Source organism: Argiope bruennichi, chromosome 6, assembly GCF_947563725.1.
Source record: "Argiope bruennichi chromosome 6, qqArgBrue1.1, whole genome shotgun sequence".
NCBI classification, from domain to species: Eukaryota; Metazoa; Arthropoda; class Arachnida; order Araneae; family Araneidae; genus Argiope; species Argiope bruennichi.
In genome coordinates this window covers 90,937,724-90,957,481 of record NC_079156.1, presented here as the reverse complement: position 1 = coordinate 90,957,481, position 19,758 = coordinate 90,937,724, and the positions used below count along the sequence as shown (strand labels likewise).

The 19,758-nt window shown below is 27.6% G+C and overlaps 1 protein-coding gene across 2 annotated transcripts in view; it reads left to right on the top strand.

Moving 5' to 3' along the window:
• LOC129971449 (lysine-specific demethylase 2A-like) overlaps nucleotides 1–13,251 on the top strand; it is a 47,976-nt gene extending 34,725 nt beyond the window's left edge. Inside the window, exons 13-17 of one of the 2 annotated variants that reach the window (XM_056085219.1) lie at nucleotides 2,079–2,318; nucleotides 3,141–3,386; nucleotides 6,474–6,704; nucleotides 7,380–7,529; nucleotides 10,887–13,251. In XM_056085219.1, the coding sequence (XP_055941194.1) occupies nucleotides 2,079–2,318; nucleotides 3,141–3,386; nucleotides 6,474–6,704; nucleotides 7,380–7,529; nucleotides 10,887–12,329 (2,310 nt within the window). In that variant the 3' untranslated portion in view covers nucleotides 12,330–13,251. The remainder of the gene's footprint in view (nucleotides 1–2,078; nucleotides 2,319–3,140; nucleotides 3,387–6,473; nucleotides 6,705–7,379; nucleotides 7,530–10,886) is intronic. The other variant, XM_056085220.1, reaches the window with a different exon arrangement.
• The last annotated feature ends 6,507 nt before the right edge of the window (nucleotides 13,252–19,758 follow it).

The following is a 19,758-nucleotide window of genomic DNA, read 5'->3' as shown; positions in this document are numbered from 1 at the left end:
GTGCTGTGTTTTAATGATGGTGTTTCCAGTCAAATTGAAGTCCTTAAACACTTGGGTATTGTACCTGGAAGAAATACATGTGAGGCCTTGAAAAAAATCGACATTTTACGCATTAAAGAAGCAGAAATTATGCACCAAAAAGTTAGTAAAGAAGCTAGAACACTTTAAAGACATAAAAAAAAGGGTATCTGAAGCTCAAGAAATGCTACAGCAAGATGAGTATGGGCCAGGAAAGTTTTAAAAATGAAAATATTTTAATTTACATGTAAATATAAGGTTTTTTGCTGATTTCTCAAAACATATTTTTTCCAAATTGAGGTACGCTTAGAAAAAATGTCTTACATTGCACATACATCAAATTTTCTAATATGATATATATAACCATTAGGCATATGTTAAACCTTGTTTTATAAATTTGAGCAGTAATATTAATTCTAGGTGATATTTCTATAAAAAATTATCACATATTTTTGAGATTTTCCTGATATGTGATAGTAAATATTTTTTTAAAAATAATTTTTTGAATATATTAAAATGAGAATGAGTTCACTGCAATCATAGAACTTTTGTTTGCATATTATAACAATTTTGGAATGATTTTAGACAGAAATGTGTTATACGAGCGTACCAATGTGTATATATGTATGTAAACATTTCCGTATCACAACTCATTTTCGATATGCTATGAAAATAAAAATACTTTAAGAAATAATTATTTTTGAGTTATTTAATAATTACATCATTATACTCTTTCAATTTGTACAATACAGTTATCCACGGAGCAGATTATCCGCGCCTGCCGCACAAATTTTTTTTTTTTTTTTTTTTGACTGATTTCTTCAAAAAGGTGTTGTTTTACAGTTATGCTTTTGTAATTACATAATACATTACAGTATTAAAACAGTACATATGTATTAATTTTTCTGTGTATCCTTGACGCCTCTCGTAAGTACAAAGCACTTTTCTGTTTTCATTAATAAAATGCATTTTAAGTTAGTTTTGAGTGATATACTAAAATATTAAGCTTTAGTTAAACATTTCCTGCTGTTTATTTTACGTTTTATTGTACATAAAACGATTTTTCAAAGTTGGAATGATTGTTTTCTCTTTTGCTATACCCGTTTTTAGCTTTTTTCGGATTATCCGCGAATTTTGTTATCCGCGGCGGCCGCGCCACCCAATTCCGCGGATAATCGGGAGTGTACTGTATATTAATTTAGTTTAAATTTTTACTTGGAAAAATCTCCTTTGTTTAATACTGAAATATTGCCAGTTTTCGTTGTCGAGAACGTCCCAGTTCCCTTGAACCATTATTAAAATTTTTATTGATCATTCTAAAATGTTAAATGTAAATATATATATATATATTCTTCTATATTTTGCATCAATATTCTGGCGTTACTTTAAGTACTATCAATTGTATTAAAAAAACTATATATATTTTTACCTTTTTATTATTAAATATTTTAATTAAATTTGTAGATTATTATTTAAATTATACTATATATTATCACATATTTAAAAATTGTTTCATTTCTATGCAAAGGGTACTTTTTCAAATTTTTATATATTTTTTTACATAATATAATAAAGGTTTAGTGAAAGAAAATTATCCTCTCCATATGGACAATCTACATTTGTCCGATCCCATCCTGTGACAGAATTGCTTTCCATGTGCATGTGATCTGAAGGAGTGAATAAAATCATTATGTATCCGTTTTTAATTAATAAGTTCACTCATATAAGTTGATACTGCTATGCATTTTTAAAAAAAATTGTTTATTAATGTTTAAAAAATTAATGTTTGGCGCAGAATGATCAAATCTGGTCCTTGTGCCATAAAAACCAACTAACTAACTAATTTTTAAAAAATTGCTGGTTTTTTTCATGACATAGACAATGTCAATAATTTTTTCATCCAGCTTGTGTTTTATTTTTTAATGTGGCTGCAATATTATTTTCTCTTGGAAATTTGCAGATACTTTGATATTCACATTATGTCCTAGTTTAGATGTTTGTACTTGAAGCATATTCTCATATTTCATACATTCATATATTTGAAATTTTTCTTTTTAAAGCAAAAACCAAAACCTAAGCCTCGTTCTGCTCCTACATCATCATCAACCCCTAAAAGCTCCAAATCTGGTGGCTCAAAAGGTAATAATTCAAGTAATGCGAGGCGTCGTAGAACTAGGTGCAAGAAATGTGAAGCTTGTCTGAGAGCTGATTGTGGTGAATGCCATTTTTGTAAAGACATGAAAAAATTTGGTGGTCCTGGAAGAATGAAGCAGTCTTGTATAAGTCGTCAGTGCATGGCTGTAAGTTTCATTTTTGTTGCTTTTTCTTTTTTTACACTGAATAATATATATATATATATATTGCATTTGAATTTCATTTGTTGAAATTCGTTCTTCTAATAAAAAAAAATTCTCTTCTAGTGATAAAAATATGGATTGTTTTATTTTGTTAATGTATGATTTTTTTTTAATTAGTAAAGATTTTTCTTACAATATAGGTTACAAATACCAAATTTTCTCTCATATTTGGCTTGGTCATTTTAATTTCTGGTAAAATTTTCCATATAAAAATTGTGAAAAATTGATTTACTTTTTTTTTTATATGGATAAGTGAACACATGATTTTCAGATTTATATAAATGCAATGTTCAAAATTATTAGAATACCAATTAAAATTTTACATTTGTCATTATGGAAAATAAATTTATATATTTATATTTCAAATATATTATTTTTAATTAATAATTCAGTTTTATTCATTAGTAAAAAACTTCAAATAATTCGTACATACGTCATTGCAGAATATTTCAGAATAAGAACATTTTCTTATAATTCTAAATTAAATATTGATCAAAATTATTTGAATGTTCAAAAAGGAACATTACAATTTTTAAAAAAAATCAAATTTACTATTTAACATTTTGCTTTGCAGCATGAGTTTTCAGTCTTTGATTTATGCTGTCTCTTATTTCCATTGAATAATAATTAACCACTTTCATCAATTTATGCTTTTTTTCTGGATGTTTATATGATACCCATTTCTTTCAAACATGTATGTACAGTAATTTTTTTGTTTGTTTTATTGTATAAAATCTTAAACTGATTATATGGCTTCATTTTCAGCCGGTTTTACCTCATACAGCATGTTGTATGATTTGTGGAAGAGATGGTTGGGACAAATTGACAAATCCACCAGAAAATGAAAATTCTAGTCTAATGGAGTGTTCTCAGTGTTGGGAAATTCTTCATCCCAAATGTTTGCAAGAAAAGAACCCAGATTTACCGATGGAAAGTTGTATAAATGATGATTTACCTAATAGTTGGGAGTGCCCTAAATGTTGCCGAAATGGCAAGCCAGATCAAATTAAAGTAAGTTATTATCACTTAAATTGAAATTAGAATTTCATGTTTTCTCCTATATTGTAGCCGCTGAAATCAATGAAAAGTAGACATTTTGAACTGAGATTTTTTTTTAATATATATAAATTTGTAGAATTTTACATTACTTTGATATTTTTAGAAATATTAACTTTGAATATTCACTTAATCCTATGTTTTCTACTACCACATCAAATGTTTCAATTTTTCTTTTTATTATTAAATGAATATAAAATATTGTTTGTATAATTGATTTATAAAATTATCTTATTAAATTTGTTTTAACAAAGGACATTACATCTTTTTTCCATGCTAAAAGATAGTTAGGTTCCTTAAAAAGCAATTTCTTATTCTATTTTTTTTATATATAGTGGGTACTTTAAACAAATTAGGTATACTGTTCTCTAATTTCCAAAAATATTAAAACTCGGGGTTTTTTTAAAAATTTATTTATTATAATTTTTTTTAAGTAAAGTGGATTTTTCCCCCCAGTTTAGTTTATCTTGCGTTCAGTTCTCAAAATTTATCATTTTCAGTAATATTCATTTAAAATATTTTGATGAAGAAGCTATGAAAATAGTAATTACATAAAATTTTTAATTATTAAAATTTTAACAAACATTAAGATGGCAAACCGGCTGGTTGCCAAAGGCGGCTAGTCATTAATAAAGGCGATTTTTTGCTCCCTGGAGCAAAAAAAAAACACCCTATTTACAAAAACGAATATTACATGGTTGGTATGATGGTTAATACATAGTATGTCTCCCAGAAGATACAATACAGTCTGTACAACGCCTAGGCATGCTGAGTATAAAATTGTCGATCTGATCTTGTTGAATATTACACCACTCATCCAAGCTACACTCTCCCAAAAGACACGTAGGAAGTGGTTGGCAGGGTGCAACTTATTGGCCAAGCATGTCTCACACATGCTCTACTGGATTCAAGTCCGATGAGAATGCTGGCCAGTCCATACAGGTGATATCCTCCAATCAAAGGCATTCATTTACGATGTTTGCACAATGGGGACGAGCGTTGTCATCCATAAACACGAATTCTGCTCCCGTGTGCCCTAAAGCAAATATACATTTTGCTCTGGAATGACGTCCCGATAGATTTGGCCTGTCATGGCTCCAATTTGAACATACAATGTTGTTCAATGATGTTCTGTTGGTGGTAACTGGTACCTGGCACTCTCCATATGAAAGTCCGACAAGAATCAGACTGCAAGCTAAACCTGGACTCGTCGGGAAACATCACACAAGCCCATTATTGCGGTGTCCGCATTGCATGCTCTCTACTCCAGGCTAACTGCAGGCGACAGTGAGTTGCAGTAAGTGGAATGCATCTAATAGTCCTACAAGCATATAGACCAATCTGTCCTAAGTGTCTGTACACGGTCTACCTTGAAACTGTCTTGCCAGTGACTGACGATAAAGGTCTGATGATGTGCTCCATCTATTTCTTTTGGCAGTAACTGCCAAATACCTCATATGGCATTGTAACTCGGGAGGGTGACCTATGCTGTAACGTCTAGTCACATTACCATCATCTTGCCAAAGCCTGGAGATGACACTCTGAGCAATTCCAAGTTCCTACTTCCAGCTGGATATGCCCACATTCCAGATGGCCAATAATTCTACCACATAAAAAATCATCCAAATACGTCCTTTTCGTTATAACTATGTGATTATTGCACTGAAAGACTTATAAATAGCTTGCGAAAAATTTTACTTCTCTGCCTGTATTCCTTATACATCACTCTTTTACACTCTCGTCATTGTGATGTACTTTCGGTGTCATCTGGTGGCTTCCTGCAATTTGCATATGATTTTTGAAGATGTGTGTAGTCATTTTACAAGTGATATATGTAGAGTTCGATTTCTGTGTGACTGAATTATCCTTAATTTATGGACATGAATGTAGATGTTAAAAATTCTTTTTAACAGTGTGGAAAAATACCATTGAAATTAGCTAATAATTGTTTTATATTGTATTTCCTTTTTAAATATTTCCACATTATATGTAAAACACATTTTGTAAATCAATGAAAAAATTTTAGTGAGTAATTAATTAAATCTACTTATTTATTTACTTAAAATTGTCTTTGTTCTTGACCTTCAAATAAAGCCTGTTGTTAAATTTCCATTGATATTTCTCTTTTACTATCATTTAAATCCTTAACTCAGAGATTCTTTATACAGTTTTATTCTTTCTATGTTTGCAATTTTTTTTTCTGATAGTATTGATTAATGATTTAAAATAGTTTTACTAAGTCTTTAAAAATATTTATTTTTAAATAATTTTACATAATCTTTGTTTCTTAAAGATTCCATTAAGTGGTAATTTAATTTTGACAAATTTTCTATTAATTCAATTTCTGGCATTATAAGCTTTAATAATGAGCTTATTCTGATGATAAACTTTCAGTTATCAAGAATGCTTTTAAATTTGTAAACGAGAAAAAAATTTGAGTTGAAAATTGAAGATAAGGTATATTTATAGGAATTTGCCTCTAGTGAAGATTATATCATATAGGAGGAGGGAAAAAAGGGCGTTTAAGCTGTTGAGAAATATTTTATGTTCATTAGAAATATTCATATTATTATATGCAATTCCTTTTTTTATATAAATTAATTTACTATCTCTTAAAATTAATGTGCAATAGTAAAGTTCTTAAATAATTTTATATGTCTTAATAAATTTATTTTAAAAAGGATAAAAAGAAATCTTTGAAATTTGAATAATTAGTTAATTATAATTAATAAGTTAATGATAGTATGCAAATTTGTTCTACAAGTGTTCAATGAATTGACATAAGTTTTTAGGTTGATCTTATGTTACTGCTGCAGAATCCAAAGATTTTTAGAAATAATGTAATAAATATTTTATAGGACTATTCCTTTTATATGTTTTAACACTCTTTTAAGTGCTGTGGGATGACTGAGAAATTTCAGTGAGAACATATTAAGTAGTTTTCTGCTTTTTCTTCAATAATTAAATAAAAATTGAATTTTCAGTTGCAAATTTTCTTTTTTGCTTGCTATGCATTATTGATTTTTGTTGCCCCCTCTCTAGCCTCGACAGATGAAAGGGAAAAATACAAAAGGATCTGATACTTCTAGATTATCAGTTTCCACCTCTGAAAATGGTGCATTAGACTTTTCAAATGCTAATGATGTATCAGAATCGCTTGATATGAATCAATTGAAAATAGAAGTCGGTCAAAATCAAGTACATCATGAAGTGTCTGATAATAAAAGAAATTCTGATGGTGAGCCATTAGAATTAATGCCTCAAAAGAAAAAGGTATTAAATATCAATACTTTTTCTTAATTGAATAATATTCATGCAAATTGTCAGAATAATAAATTTATTCTATTATTATGAACTGTAAAGGAAATTTGCATAAAATCTGTTTTTAAAAGGTATTTGACTAAATAAAATTTAAATAAATTGTATTCCTCTCTTTCCCAACGTTAGTTTCTAAGCTGTTTTTATCTTATAGCTCTTATTAAGCAATCTTGAACTGTGAACAGACATGTTTCAAATTACTGTATGACGTACTTCTAATCTATTCAATAATAAAAATTCCTACTATGAAAAAAAATTATAAAGGATATATAAAGGTGTATGAAATTAAAAAATTAATTCAAATACTGTGCTCATTTTGAAATCTTGTACATTACAATTTATCTAAAGTTTTAAGAAGGGACCAAAACTTTTTAATCAGCATACAGAATTTCTTTCTATTGATCGAAGAAAAATGTATCTATTTAGCTTCATTTAAAAAAAAAGTTAATGAATTCATACCAACATGTCTTATTAATCCATTAATTTCATTTTCGTACTGTTTAATTTATCTAAACTTATGTTCTTTTTTTTCTGTGTGAAATGAAATAATTCCTCTAGATTTTATGTGTTTTAATGTGTTTATAAAATACATTATATACATGTTTACTGAAAGAACTTTTGAAACATTAGGTTCGGTTTGATGCATCCAATATCAAGCAAGAAATTGTCGACGAATCTAACTGTGATGATTTAGAAGAGAACAAAACTTTTAGTCTATCTATGAATCAAATGAGCTCACTACAATCATGTAATGGAAACTATTCAATGCCTGAAAAACAGGTAAGAAAGAAATCCGAGAGATTAAAAAGCGATAAAGTGAAATCTGTTTACAAAAGAATATATGCTGAAGCCTAATGAACTCTGCTATTGCATATCTATTTTGTGCATTGTATAACTGTAATATTAAAAACAAATGTTCAGTGAATCACATCAGTTTTAGCTTTTGTTTTTAAGTGGATAACTAACACTTTTGAAGATACTTATGTGAGGGTTCTTTTCTTTTTCTTCTCTTTCTTTGGCATTTCTAGACTCGCTCGATCGTGAATTTAAACACTCTCATTGGTCGATAACATGATGATCCAGATTGTTAATCCATTATATTAATTTACTTTTGTGTTGGAATTATACATATTTTTATTAGAGCATATTTTTTTAAAAAAATCTTTAAGTGTATCTTTGCAACCTTCTATGTATTAATTTCCCCTTTAATTTTTTTTAATAATTCTCAATAATGCATTGTATGTAGGTTTCTGACTTCCAACAATGCTTAGTAAATTACCTGAACATATTCTTTATATTACACTTGTTTAATGCAAGTCCTGTCTAGGTGAAATTTCTCTTCTCTAATACATTTTTTTAATTAATTTTTCATCTGAAAGTTTTTATTTTGATTGGAAAAAGAAAATTCTAAAATCAAATATTCACATTTATTTGACCTTTTCTTTTAATAAAACATTTAGTTGTAAATTTTCCTTTTCAGAATAAAGTGCAAAATGGCAAAGACTGGTGGGATTCACTAAGACTTATTTTCTGTTGAAAATGGTATTGTATTTATTACTGCCATTCTAGAAACATTATTGGCAGGATTTTGTTTATGTGTTAAACTAGAATTAATATGTTAATTTTTAATTTTTGTTATGACATATGTAATGTATCTCGAAACAGTATTCAAGAAAATTTTAGGTGTAATCTAATTCTTGGATTAATTTTTGAAATTCTTCGAATTATGTTATTAAATTTACTGATGTTACTTTTTTTTTCCATATGAGCATCAAATGTGTTCACAGATAGGATAAAAGCACTTCTTGTGTTCATTTATTTTTTAATTTTTTTTATAATGTACTGGTGACATTATATTTAAAAGTTAAGTTTAGATATATGAATGCATAATTAATGCAAAGAATGTGTGCATTAGTATGTATTTGAAGTTTAGTTTGGTTCGAGTTCCTATTGTCCTCTTCATGTTACTGATAATAGATTCTGTGATATGAAACCTTTGATTTTAATTTGCATTTATTTTTTAAAAAATATTTTCAAACATGAAAAATGCACTTGTTTTTGAAAACTGCTTTAATATATATATATTATTTGTATAAATGTATGTAAATATATTGATGTAAAAGTAACAAGCATATTTAAAAAAATGATTCTTTAATTTGTATTTTAAGGTTAATATTTATATAAAATTATTTTCAGAAAGCTTTTCATTGCCATTTGAAAAAAGTAAATAAAATTATTATTTTACTAATTATGTAAAGAAGTCATGGCATCATGCCAAATTACCTGTTTAGTTCTGCTTCTGTAAATTTTAAGAAATATTTGCATAATAATGGTGGCTTTTTAAATCTTAAGATTAACTTATCTTTGAATAGTAAGTAATTTTAGTACATTTATAAACATTTAATAAATTAAAGTAACTAAATTTATGAAAAAATATTAATAAAATGATGTTGCTTACATTTTTTGAAATTATAGATATATTTTAATCTTGCAATAACTGATTGAACAATTTATGAAACAATTATGGAAAGATGAAAAATTTACAATAGCATCTTTAATCTTCACGCCCCCCCCCCCTTCATACCTGATTAAATATGTTGGAACATTAAAAAAATGTTAAATATATTTTATTTTTAATTACTTTATTTCCACTCATTTTGTATTTATATCAGAGGATAAAAATGTGCATAGAATTTCAAAATTCTTTACCTTTTTTTATATATGCTTTTTATTATATTATGTTTATTTATATATTAGAAGTGGTGATGAAAAGGCTATACTCTCATGATTATAAATTAGCTCTTAATTCTTCTTGCATTGTTTTGTTTTTTACAAATTTTATTAAAAGGAGTGAATTGAACATACTTTTCAAATTGATGCTTTTCATAAATTAATCATGAGCTCTACTTCATTATAGAAGAAAAGCAGAGAGTTTCAATTTTTTAAACTTTAATTTTGTTTATTTTGGCATCCTTTTTTTTTTTTTTTTCATGTATAATATTTATTTTTGAAGAAGTTTTCAAGTTTTCATTATTTTTCAAATTGTTGCTTTTCATAAATTAATTATGAGCTCTGCTTCATTATAGAAGAAAATCAGAGAGTTTCATTTTTTTTTATTTTGGCTTTATTTTTTTTTTTTTATTTTTTATGTACAATATTTATTTTCGAAGAAGTTTTCAAATTTCTATTGTTTAATAATATTGTTAAAAAGCAACATGTAATTTAGTATGTTGTTTTTGGATATCAATATAATTTCTGTTTTACTGAAAACTTTTTTTAGTTATTGTTATTTAATGTGCCATATCTAGACAGTCATATTTAGTGTTTTGTACTTTTTATGACTTAAGGAAATTACTGACTTTTCAGTAAGTTTCCATTTTTTAATATTATCAATAAAAAGCAACATTTAATTTAGTATGTTGTTTTCTGATATCAGTATTTTTCCAGTTTTACTGAAAACCTTTTTAGTTGATGCTATTTCATTAATGTGCCATATCTATTGGTCATATTTAGTGTTTTGTACTTTTTACGACTTAAGGAAATTATTAATTTTTGAGCGTGAATTATTTTGTACTATTATTCATTTCTGCTAGCATATTTTTGTTTTGTTTTAGTTAAGTTATAGATTTTAGCTCCTGTGATTTATTTTATTGGGAAAGTGTGATGTTTTATTCATTGTATAGTTTCTCATTACTTAAAATTTTTTGTTTATTCACAGTTGTTTTCCTCCCATTTGCATTGTCTTTGCTTTTAGTTTTTCTTTTAAATTGCTTTGTAAAAGAAAAATAATGCTTTTCAACTTTTTAAATCATTAAATAAATAATAAAATGTCTGTGTTTGCTTATTATTTGTGGCTTATTTCCTTAATTTTTTTAATACCTATGGTTGCATGTAGCTATTATAAAAAGTATAGTGTGGGGGTCAAATTTGAATAAAATGTGCTGTATTGCTTCCCTTGCATGCTTTTTGTTGCTGGTGATGGCCTGAAATTATAAATTTCTAGGTTCAATCCTTTTTAATCAAGCTGTTTCACCCGCATGTTAAATTGCACCTGTCTTCAGCACTGTGATTGTCCAGATTTCTTAGGATATCCTAAAATTAGAAAATATAAAAGAAATTTATTCTCTTAATTTCTAGGAAGAAATCAGCAATGGATGTCCTACATCACCTACCAAAGCAGCAGTTGAGGGAATCAAAAAAGCTCATACTTCTCCTTCTCATATACGCTCCTGTGCTCGCTACCCCTTACAGTTGAAGAGAACTTTCAAAAATGAGCAGGGTAAAGTTTTACGAGTTAAGAACATTAATGAAAAATTGGAAATAAGGTCCAAATCCAAGTTGCACCTTGGCGTACCAATGAAGCGCCATGGAGAAACTGCACGGGAAAGATTGTTCCGCAATTTAAAAGGCCTGAAGAAAAATCTTCTCATTAAAACTAAGAGCTTTGGTAAATGTGAAGATGGTAATAATGGTAAACCTTTCATTAAAGATATGAAGGTGATACAGTCTTGTGATAATGTAAAAATTAAACAGGAAGTGTCATGCAACTTAACAGACGAAACTAAAGCTGAACTTACCAGCATTTCTCAAGACAAACTGATTAAATCTGAGAAAATGGGCAATAAAATTCCAATATCTGAAAATCCCAAAATCAGCTCTATTCTACGTGATAATCCACATCTTAAAAAACCAAAGTATGTTGTGCGGCCTGCACCTATTGTTGAAGACAACAATGAAGAAAAAATCCGAAACTCTAGTGCTGATTCTGACAACTTAGCTTTGGAAAAAGAAGTGATGTTGCCTGTTTTTCAGTTTTTGTCTGTTAAAGACCTTTATATTTGCCAACTGGTTTGTAAAACATGGAATAGATGGTCAGTTGATCCACGATTATGGACTGTGATGGATTTAACCAGACGTAAAATAACGGCAAGTACATTAATAGGCATTATCAGAAGACAGCCTGTTACACTCAACCTTAGTTGGACAAATCTGTCTCGTAGACAACTGGCATGGTTAATTGCCAGACTACCACAGATGAAAGAATTAATTTTAAGTGGTTGTTCCTCAGCATCTGTTGTGGCCTTAAGCACTTGCAATTGCCCTTTATTGCGCTCTCTTGACCTTAGTTGGGTTGAGGGACTAAATGATTCAGTTATTAGGGATCTTTTATCCCCACCACCTGATTCAAGACCTGGTTTCATTGAGAGTAAAACTCGTCTTCGACATTTGGCAGAAGTAAAGCTTGCTGGTGCTGACATATCAGATGTGTCTGTGCGTTTATTGGCTCACCATCTTCCTCTGCTGTCCAGGATCGATTTAAGCCACTGTCATAAGGTAACCGACATGGGAATTGCTGTTTTAGGTGCAGCAAAGGCTACTCGATTACATTCTCTTGATGTCTCATCTTGTTCAAATATTACAGACACCAGTCTAGAGGCATTGAAGCGTTGTACAAATCTTGCCCACCTTGATCTCAGAGATTGTGGACAAGTTACAGAAGCTGCTTGTTCTAAATTTGTGGGCCAAAATCGTCAGACACTGATGCAAAAGGAAGCAAAATTTATAAAGAAGCATTTTTAGTTATTTATTATTACATGGCAAGTAGAATGAAAAGAAAATTACTATTTCTTTAAGATAGTATAATAGGATTTAATTTTTCACTCAATTTTTTTCAAATGCGGACCTATAAAAACACTTATTTTTGAACCTTTAGAATTATTTAGCTTATCTGTTCTATTTACTTGCAAAGGAAAAAGAAACAAGTTGTTAAGCATACACATCTTTGCATAACATTATGTACATTCTCATTACAGACTTCTTTTTTTTGACAAAACTTGCATTTTATTCATCTTAAATTTGTCTCAATAAATGGCAAAGAATTCATCTTGTACAATATTCACATTTTTTTTAATGTATATATGGCAAATACAGTCTTAAGAAACTTCATTTTTATGCGAGAATGTGAAGCAACTTGTTCCATATTTATACATGGCAAGTTTAATTTTTCTTTTATGTATATGTGATGTGATTTAACTTTTTAGCATCTGTATTTCACTGTCTGTGTGTTGTGACCAAGAAATTAAAGAAGCAAGAAAGAAAAAAAAAAATGTCCTTGTTAAGTTGTTGTGTGTAATTATTTGAGCAGAAGCTTATCTCTATCAATTTATTAAAGAGTTTAAACATCTTTTATATTTAAAAATTTCTCTAAATATTTCATATGGAAAAAATATATTTCTTTCTATTTCAAAGTTGATTTACTTAAAATATTTACTTGTATTCTCACTGAATATTTGCTTGTATATTTTTATTACTTCTAAGCTAAATAAAAACATTGTAAACTATGACATCACATCATAAGATAATAAATAGTCTGATTGTAATTAAAACATTTTCTTTAAAACTTTTAATGGATATTTTGTGGTCTGAAGGCAGCCCCTAATTTGAGATTCAAATATCAGTTATGCATTTGGGAACTATCTGTGCCTTTTGCCTTTTATGTCTTTTTGTGTGTCTTTTGCTGTGTGTCTTTTTTTTTTTTTTTTTTTTTTTTTGAATTATTTCTTTCTTTTCCATCTTATACTGCTGCATTCCCCACCCCCCTTCCTTTCAATTGTCAAAAACTGTACTGCAGGCAATTGCTCATGACAATGCAAACTATTAAATAAAAACTATTCTGCATAAAATTTTAAATTCAGCTTTTGAGTTGCCATGAATCACCATTAGGACTATTTATACAGACCAAATTCCATGACTGAAGTGTGACAGTATGCAAATAAAGCCTTTTACAGACTAAAACGATTTTTTAAATCCTCACTACTATCAAGAAATACAAAATCTTTACTATATAAAACCTTAATTAGACCAATGCTTACCTATGTCGCAGAGACCTGGACCCTGATTAAAGCTGGAGAAAATAAAATAGCCGTTTTCAAAACAAATATTATGCGAGCCATTCTTGGTGGGATAAAAATCAACAATGTTTGGATAAAAAGATATAACTTTGAGCTGTATAAAATACTATAGAGAGCCAGGTATTATAAAGTTCATGAAAATAAATCAGATGAACTCAACAGCTCATATATTTAGAATGGATAATAATTCCATATTAAAAAAATTCCATATTTTAAAATTCTTTTACATAAACCTCTAACAAGTAGGAAAAGGGATAGACCTCAGTGGAGACGGACTTCCTGGCTATCCAAGAAAGAAACTGGTGCACAAGTATCAAAAATAGAATGCGATGGAACAGAATTCAGAGGAAGGCACTGGCCCACCCTGGGCTGTATAGCCAAATATGATGATGATGATGAAGTGTGACAGTTTCATTTGGACACTACACAAATACTTCCTTTCATAAATAGGGATATTGAATTGAAATGATTATTACGTTTATGTGGATTCACATGTCTTGACACTATTGAAAACACAAATTTATTACATTTTATCGACTAAATGATGACTATTTACATATATAAGTTAAATTATGATTCTTTCTTCAAGTGCCTACTAGCATAAATATTCTTATTGTTTATTAGTCACTGAATCACTCTTCTCTTTTCATTTCATCTTGTTTGATTGTAGGAAGGGTATAACTACATGGAGGCTAGTGGTATGACATTGAAATATCATCTAAATTTCAGTTTTTATATATGTAATTTTTCCTAATTATTCACCTATTGCCTCAGTTCTAAGTCTTGAAGTCTATTAAAATAAATTTTAAATATTTAAAGTATACATTAATGCAATGTTTTAGGAATTGCCTTGACTTTATCTCTCTCTATATATGCTATAAATCATTTTAGAAAATGTAGAATAAAAATTTTATATTTTAAAAAGTGTTTAATTAAAGCTAAAAATTCATTTTATTTTCCAATTGTAAAATTTTAATTCTTGAGACTGACTGTAGTTAATTGAAATATTTTAAACCACGCTAAAAGATTACTTTGCATTTAAAAAGCGTCTCATAAGTGTGAAGGGAATGTCCCTCTATCTATACTTTTAAATGGGATATCATTTCATAAAACATTTAGTGAATCATCAGTAACATTACAATTTTAATAAGCTGACATATACTATCTGTAAATTGCAACATGATGAGAGAAATCATTCAAAGCGATTTGCAAGACAGACTATTAGATAGTTTTGCTAAATTTAACACAATGATACTACTTGGTTGTAGGTGTTTATTAAGAGTTTTTCTCATCAAAATTTAAATTAAATTTTTAATTTAAATATACATTTATAGTGCTTTTCTTCAACTTTAATATGTATCTTTTTTCCCTACTCTTTAAAATTAAAAAATAATAAATAAACTTTCCAGATAATCAGTTTTACTTTGTATGGTTTTTTTCTTTAATTTTGATAATTAAAACTATTTTTAAATATAATTTACAATACTTTTTATTGTTTTAATATTGGCATTTATACATATGTGTATTATGATTTTGTCTGCACATTATTCCTACTATATAATTAAGAGTAAATTTTTTAAAATAAAGACAGATGATTCAAAACTAAAACATTATCATATTTGTTTCAATCTAGAGGTTCGAGTCACACATTTCAGTAATTTTGATAGGGGCGTACTTCAGTAATTTTGATTAACGATCGAAAAGATATATTAAATAACTGTTTTGTCAATTGATTTTTGTGTGTATGCGCGCAAGAATATTTAACCTGCACTGTGCCAAGATAATTCTTAGCTTTATTTGTTCTGCCAGACTAATATATAAAACTATTCGTGCTTAAGCTCACAGTTTCACCTTATAGAGCATCAGGAGCTTATAAATTTCTGTATCATGGCTTAAAATTACCTTTTTACCAAGAAGTACCTTTACTTAATAAGGAAATCATATCATCCTTAGGTCTATTTTTAAGCATCCATAATAAAACTTATAATGTGGCCTTCAAGCAACTTTCAGATCAAATTGCCTGTAAAATGAATTGTTATACTGATGTTCTGCTTTGAAGTCTCGTTAGCTGTAGTGGTTTTTCACGTTGCTGATCGCGCCATGCCTTTAAACTCTGGGCGTGTGAGAAAGGAAATCTCAAAATTTATTCCACGTACATCGCTATGTCGATGGCAAATTTATATTATTGAGTCGTTGGGGAGCTAGAAAACAAATTTGTGCCTATGGCCTCATATTGCCTAAAAGTATTAAATTTTTACTGTATCGTCATTATTCAAAAATAGCAATAGGAATTCGGTAATTCTCAACTTTGAATGTGGTCCTAAGACAAGAACGAGAAGAGTATATAGAAACATAAATTAAACCAAACCGAAAAAAAAAACAATTTTTTACCTTTAAAAATAGAATAACAACCTTACAATGTTCTAAATCATTGGAAAGGAGAAGAATGCGATTAAAACTAATATGGAAAAATCGGATTTTATAAGGTTAAATATTATTGAGGCGAATTTTTGAAATGCTTCGAGGAAATATAAAAAAATAATTCCTGGTGTAGAAACATTTTTAAATGATTTTCCAATGAATGTATTAAGCTTGTACTTATCACGCTGTTATTAATTATTTGAAATCATTTATAATTGAAAAGTCTTTTCTTCCTTGGATGAACGATACTTATATGCCGTCAATTCAAAAATATTAGGATGTCTTCAAAAAGTTTCTTTACTTTGGCCATTTCCAGAGTTTTCAAACAGAATACTGATATTTTTATTTTTTTAAGCACAAATGGAGCTGTCATAATTTTATTTTGTGTAGAAAAAAGATTTTCTCAATATGTACATCAAAATATTTCTCAAAGTTATTAACCACAGATGGTATTTAAAAAAAAATTATTTCGTCAAGTAATTAATTAATTAATTTTTCTGTTTCTTGACAACCATATGGGAGAAGTGTTTCAAATTACACATTTCTGGAGCGGATTTTACTCTGAAAACTATTAAAGGAGTAAAAATATACTAATTAAATATCTTATTTTTCAGGGGTATGTTTTCTCGTATTTTTTATAAATAAAAATGCTAAAGAACGATATTAAATTGGTGCAGAGTACGAATTTCTATATTCTTCTCGAACACTTCCATTACTTAACAAAGAAAAATCAAATTGTATATCTAATAGAAACATATAGCAAAATAAGAACTGTATACTTCAAAACGAGGTTAACCAAAAATTTCGCCATGTCTGACCGTTTGGAAAATGATTGCTCGACGTTTCGCGGTTAAAAAATGATTTATCTGAATGATGATATATTTAAAACAAATATGAATATTTAACTTAAACTGGTCTTCTTTGCTTAATAAATTAAGTTGTTATTTCGAATGCGAAAGAAAATTACTTCATTAAACTCATTTTTATACAATGCTAGAGTGAGAGGGGGTAAAAAACGAATACTTAAGAAGTATATTCTCTCCCTGTGCAGAGAAATGTTAGCTATATTCGGAATATTTTTTTTAAGCAGTGGTGTGCTTTACATACTTTAGTATGAGCTTATAATAAATTTGTTTTTATTTGTAAGATAAATAAAGGCCACTAGTAAAATTGTATTCCGTGGGTAGTCTGAAAAAAAGAAAAAAGATTTTGACAATTTTTGGACACAGTCTTTTTTTTTTTTTTTTTTTTCCCTGCCCTTGTGCTTTTTTTTAAAAGACCGTAATTTCAGTATTTTATCAAAAAATCGAAAACAGTAATTTTGTTAAATATTTGATCAAACTAATTGAAAATTAGTAAAATGCCCTAAAAATATTTGGTTGCGAAAAAAAATCACTGTTGTAAATAAACATAATTTTTTTATGCTTTTTCTATGAACGTTAAAATGATTTTATGATTTACTTAGGAACAGTTCTCTAAAAGAAAAAAAAATTCTAGACTGTTAAATTTGCTGAAGAAATTCTCTTTCAACTGTAAAAGGATAAAAACTGTTTCAGCAAATAGAAAAAAAAAAAAAAAATGGGAAGATTGTTTTTTGCCAAAGTTAAAATTTGCAAAATTGTAAAAATTAATTTGATGGCAGTATTTTTCTGACATATAGTTTCAATTAAATTTTTTTAATATTAATTCTTTATGATTTTATTAATTTCCATCAGGCGATAGTTTTTTTTTTTAAATCTTAGAACGATATTTTAAACTAAATTGAATTAGATTTGTATAGTAATAAATGAACTTAAATTTTTGTGTAAGAAAATCTTTCCAGAAATAGCATAATGAACTCAATATTAAATTAGTTACATATATACAATATCGAGAAGAGAGGTTTTTTTTTTTCTTTCTCTTCGTGCTAAGTTGTTGAAAAACTTGCAGGATTCATTTTATATTCTAAACGATTATTATTGTTTTCATTTTAAGTGGCATCAAGGATATCGTTTGATAGAAGTTCGTAATAATGTTAATATTGTCAGTCTATAATAAGAACATTAGGATTAGAAGAAATTTATTAGTTAAATATTGTTAAAATTATCATCATTCTTTAAATTACTGGGAATTTTTAAAATGGCGATTAACAAAGGTAAGTTTTTATAATATATAAATAAATCATTTGCGAGAGCTATTTCAGTTGTGCAGTTCAAAGCATTTTTTCCCCATTTATTCAAATGTATTAAAATTAGAATTCATCATTTCGAACAGTTAAAATTAAATCCTTAGTAAAATTTAATTCCCTTACTTCTGGAATGATTATTTTATGTGCTATGACTATTTTTTCCATTTATAAAAAAGATGAACAGCGAACCTTTTATTTTAAACATAAAATTCAGAGCTATTTTGACTTCTTAAAAAAATATATTTATAATATTGTGTTCTTTCGGACTTAAATCTTATTTGATAGTTTAAATTTTTTTATTTTTAATCATTTTAGATTTCTTATTTGTATATTGAGGTTTATTTTATTTATATTTTTTATAATTTTTTAGCGTGAAAGATTTGGTTTTCATGAATAGCTATAATTTTTTTTCTTCTGAAATATGAAAAATTATTTTGATAAAACAAGAGGTTATTGCCAAGGTGAAAAATATTATAGTCAAGATTCACCAAATTAATTAATATAATAAGAAATTTAAGAAAAAAATGAACATATTTGCTACTTATTGTCTTAAATAAATTACAGTTTGATGCCATTCCAACGCCATATAACCGATTTTTCTTAATTCCCATTATTTTCATGGATATATAAAATAGAAACTTCTTCAAAGTCTTTTTTTTTTTTATTGAACAAAAACCGTTGAAAGGCCTTCCAATTCTTTTGTCAATAACTATGCAAAATACATATTTATAATTACTTAATTATTTATTTGAGTGTGTGTGTGAATATGAAAATTCTAGTTGCAAATTGTTTTAATATAGTAAGTCTTGGATTTTTTCTTGATTGTATGCATGATAAACCTTCGGTTCCATGGATTTTCATCAGTTCCACATAGTTCTTATCGTTTTATAATAAGAAAAACTATTGTATGACTTTCTTTAACATACTTTCTGATGCTTTTACCATTCTTAACATATTCTATGATTAAATTTTTAACAGATTTTTTTTAAAACTTTGTAACATCCAACCATGTTTATTTAAAATATAGAAATACAAGCAAATTTAAATGAAGTAGTAGTAATTTCAAAGTGCAGACGATAGTATTTGACATATCTTTCCATTTATAATAAATATAAATAGAAAAAAAATATCGTTTGCCCAAAAAGCTTAATACAGCTTTCAAGTGACCAATTACTTTTGCGAGATAATTTTTAAAATTTTCTCGGTAAATAAATTTTTTCTGAAAAAAAGAAAAAAACATGGGATTTATTTTACTTAGAATATGCAAGGTTTTATTATAAACCAAAAAAATTTACATTTAAGGAATTTTAAAATAAATCCTTTAATATTTAGGTAGTATTTTTTTAAACATTTTTTTTTTTCTTTTTTTGAAATCTACTTTTAAAAAATACACACAAGCGTCCAAAAACAAATATGAGCCACTGTATATCAGAGAATATATTTCAACGTTTCAGAGACCGTTCTTTCTGTTTGTGTACATATTATGATAACATTTCTATGTAATCAACTG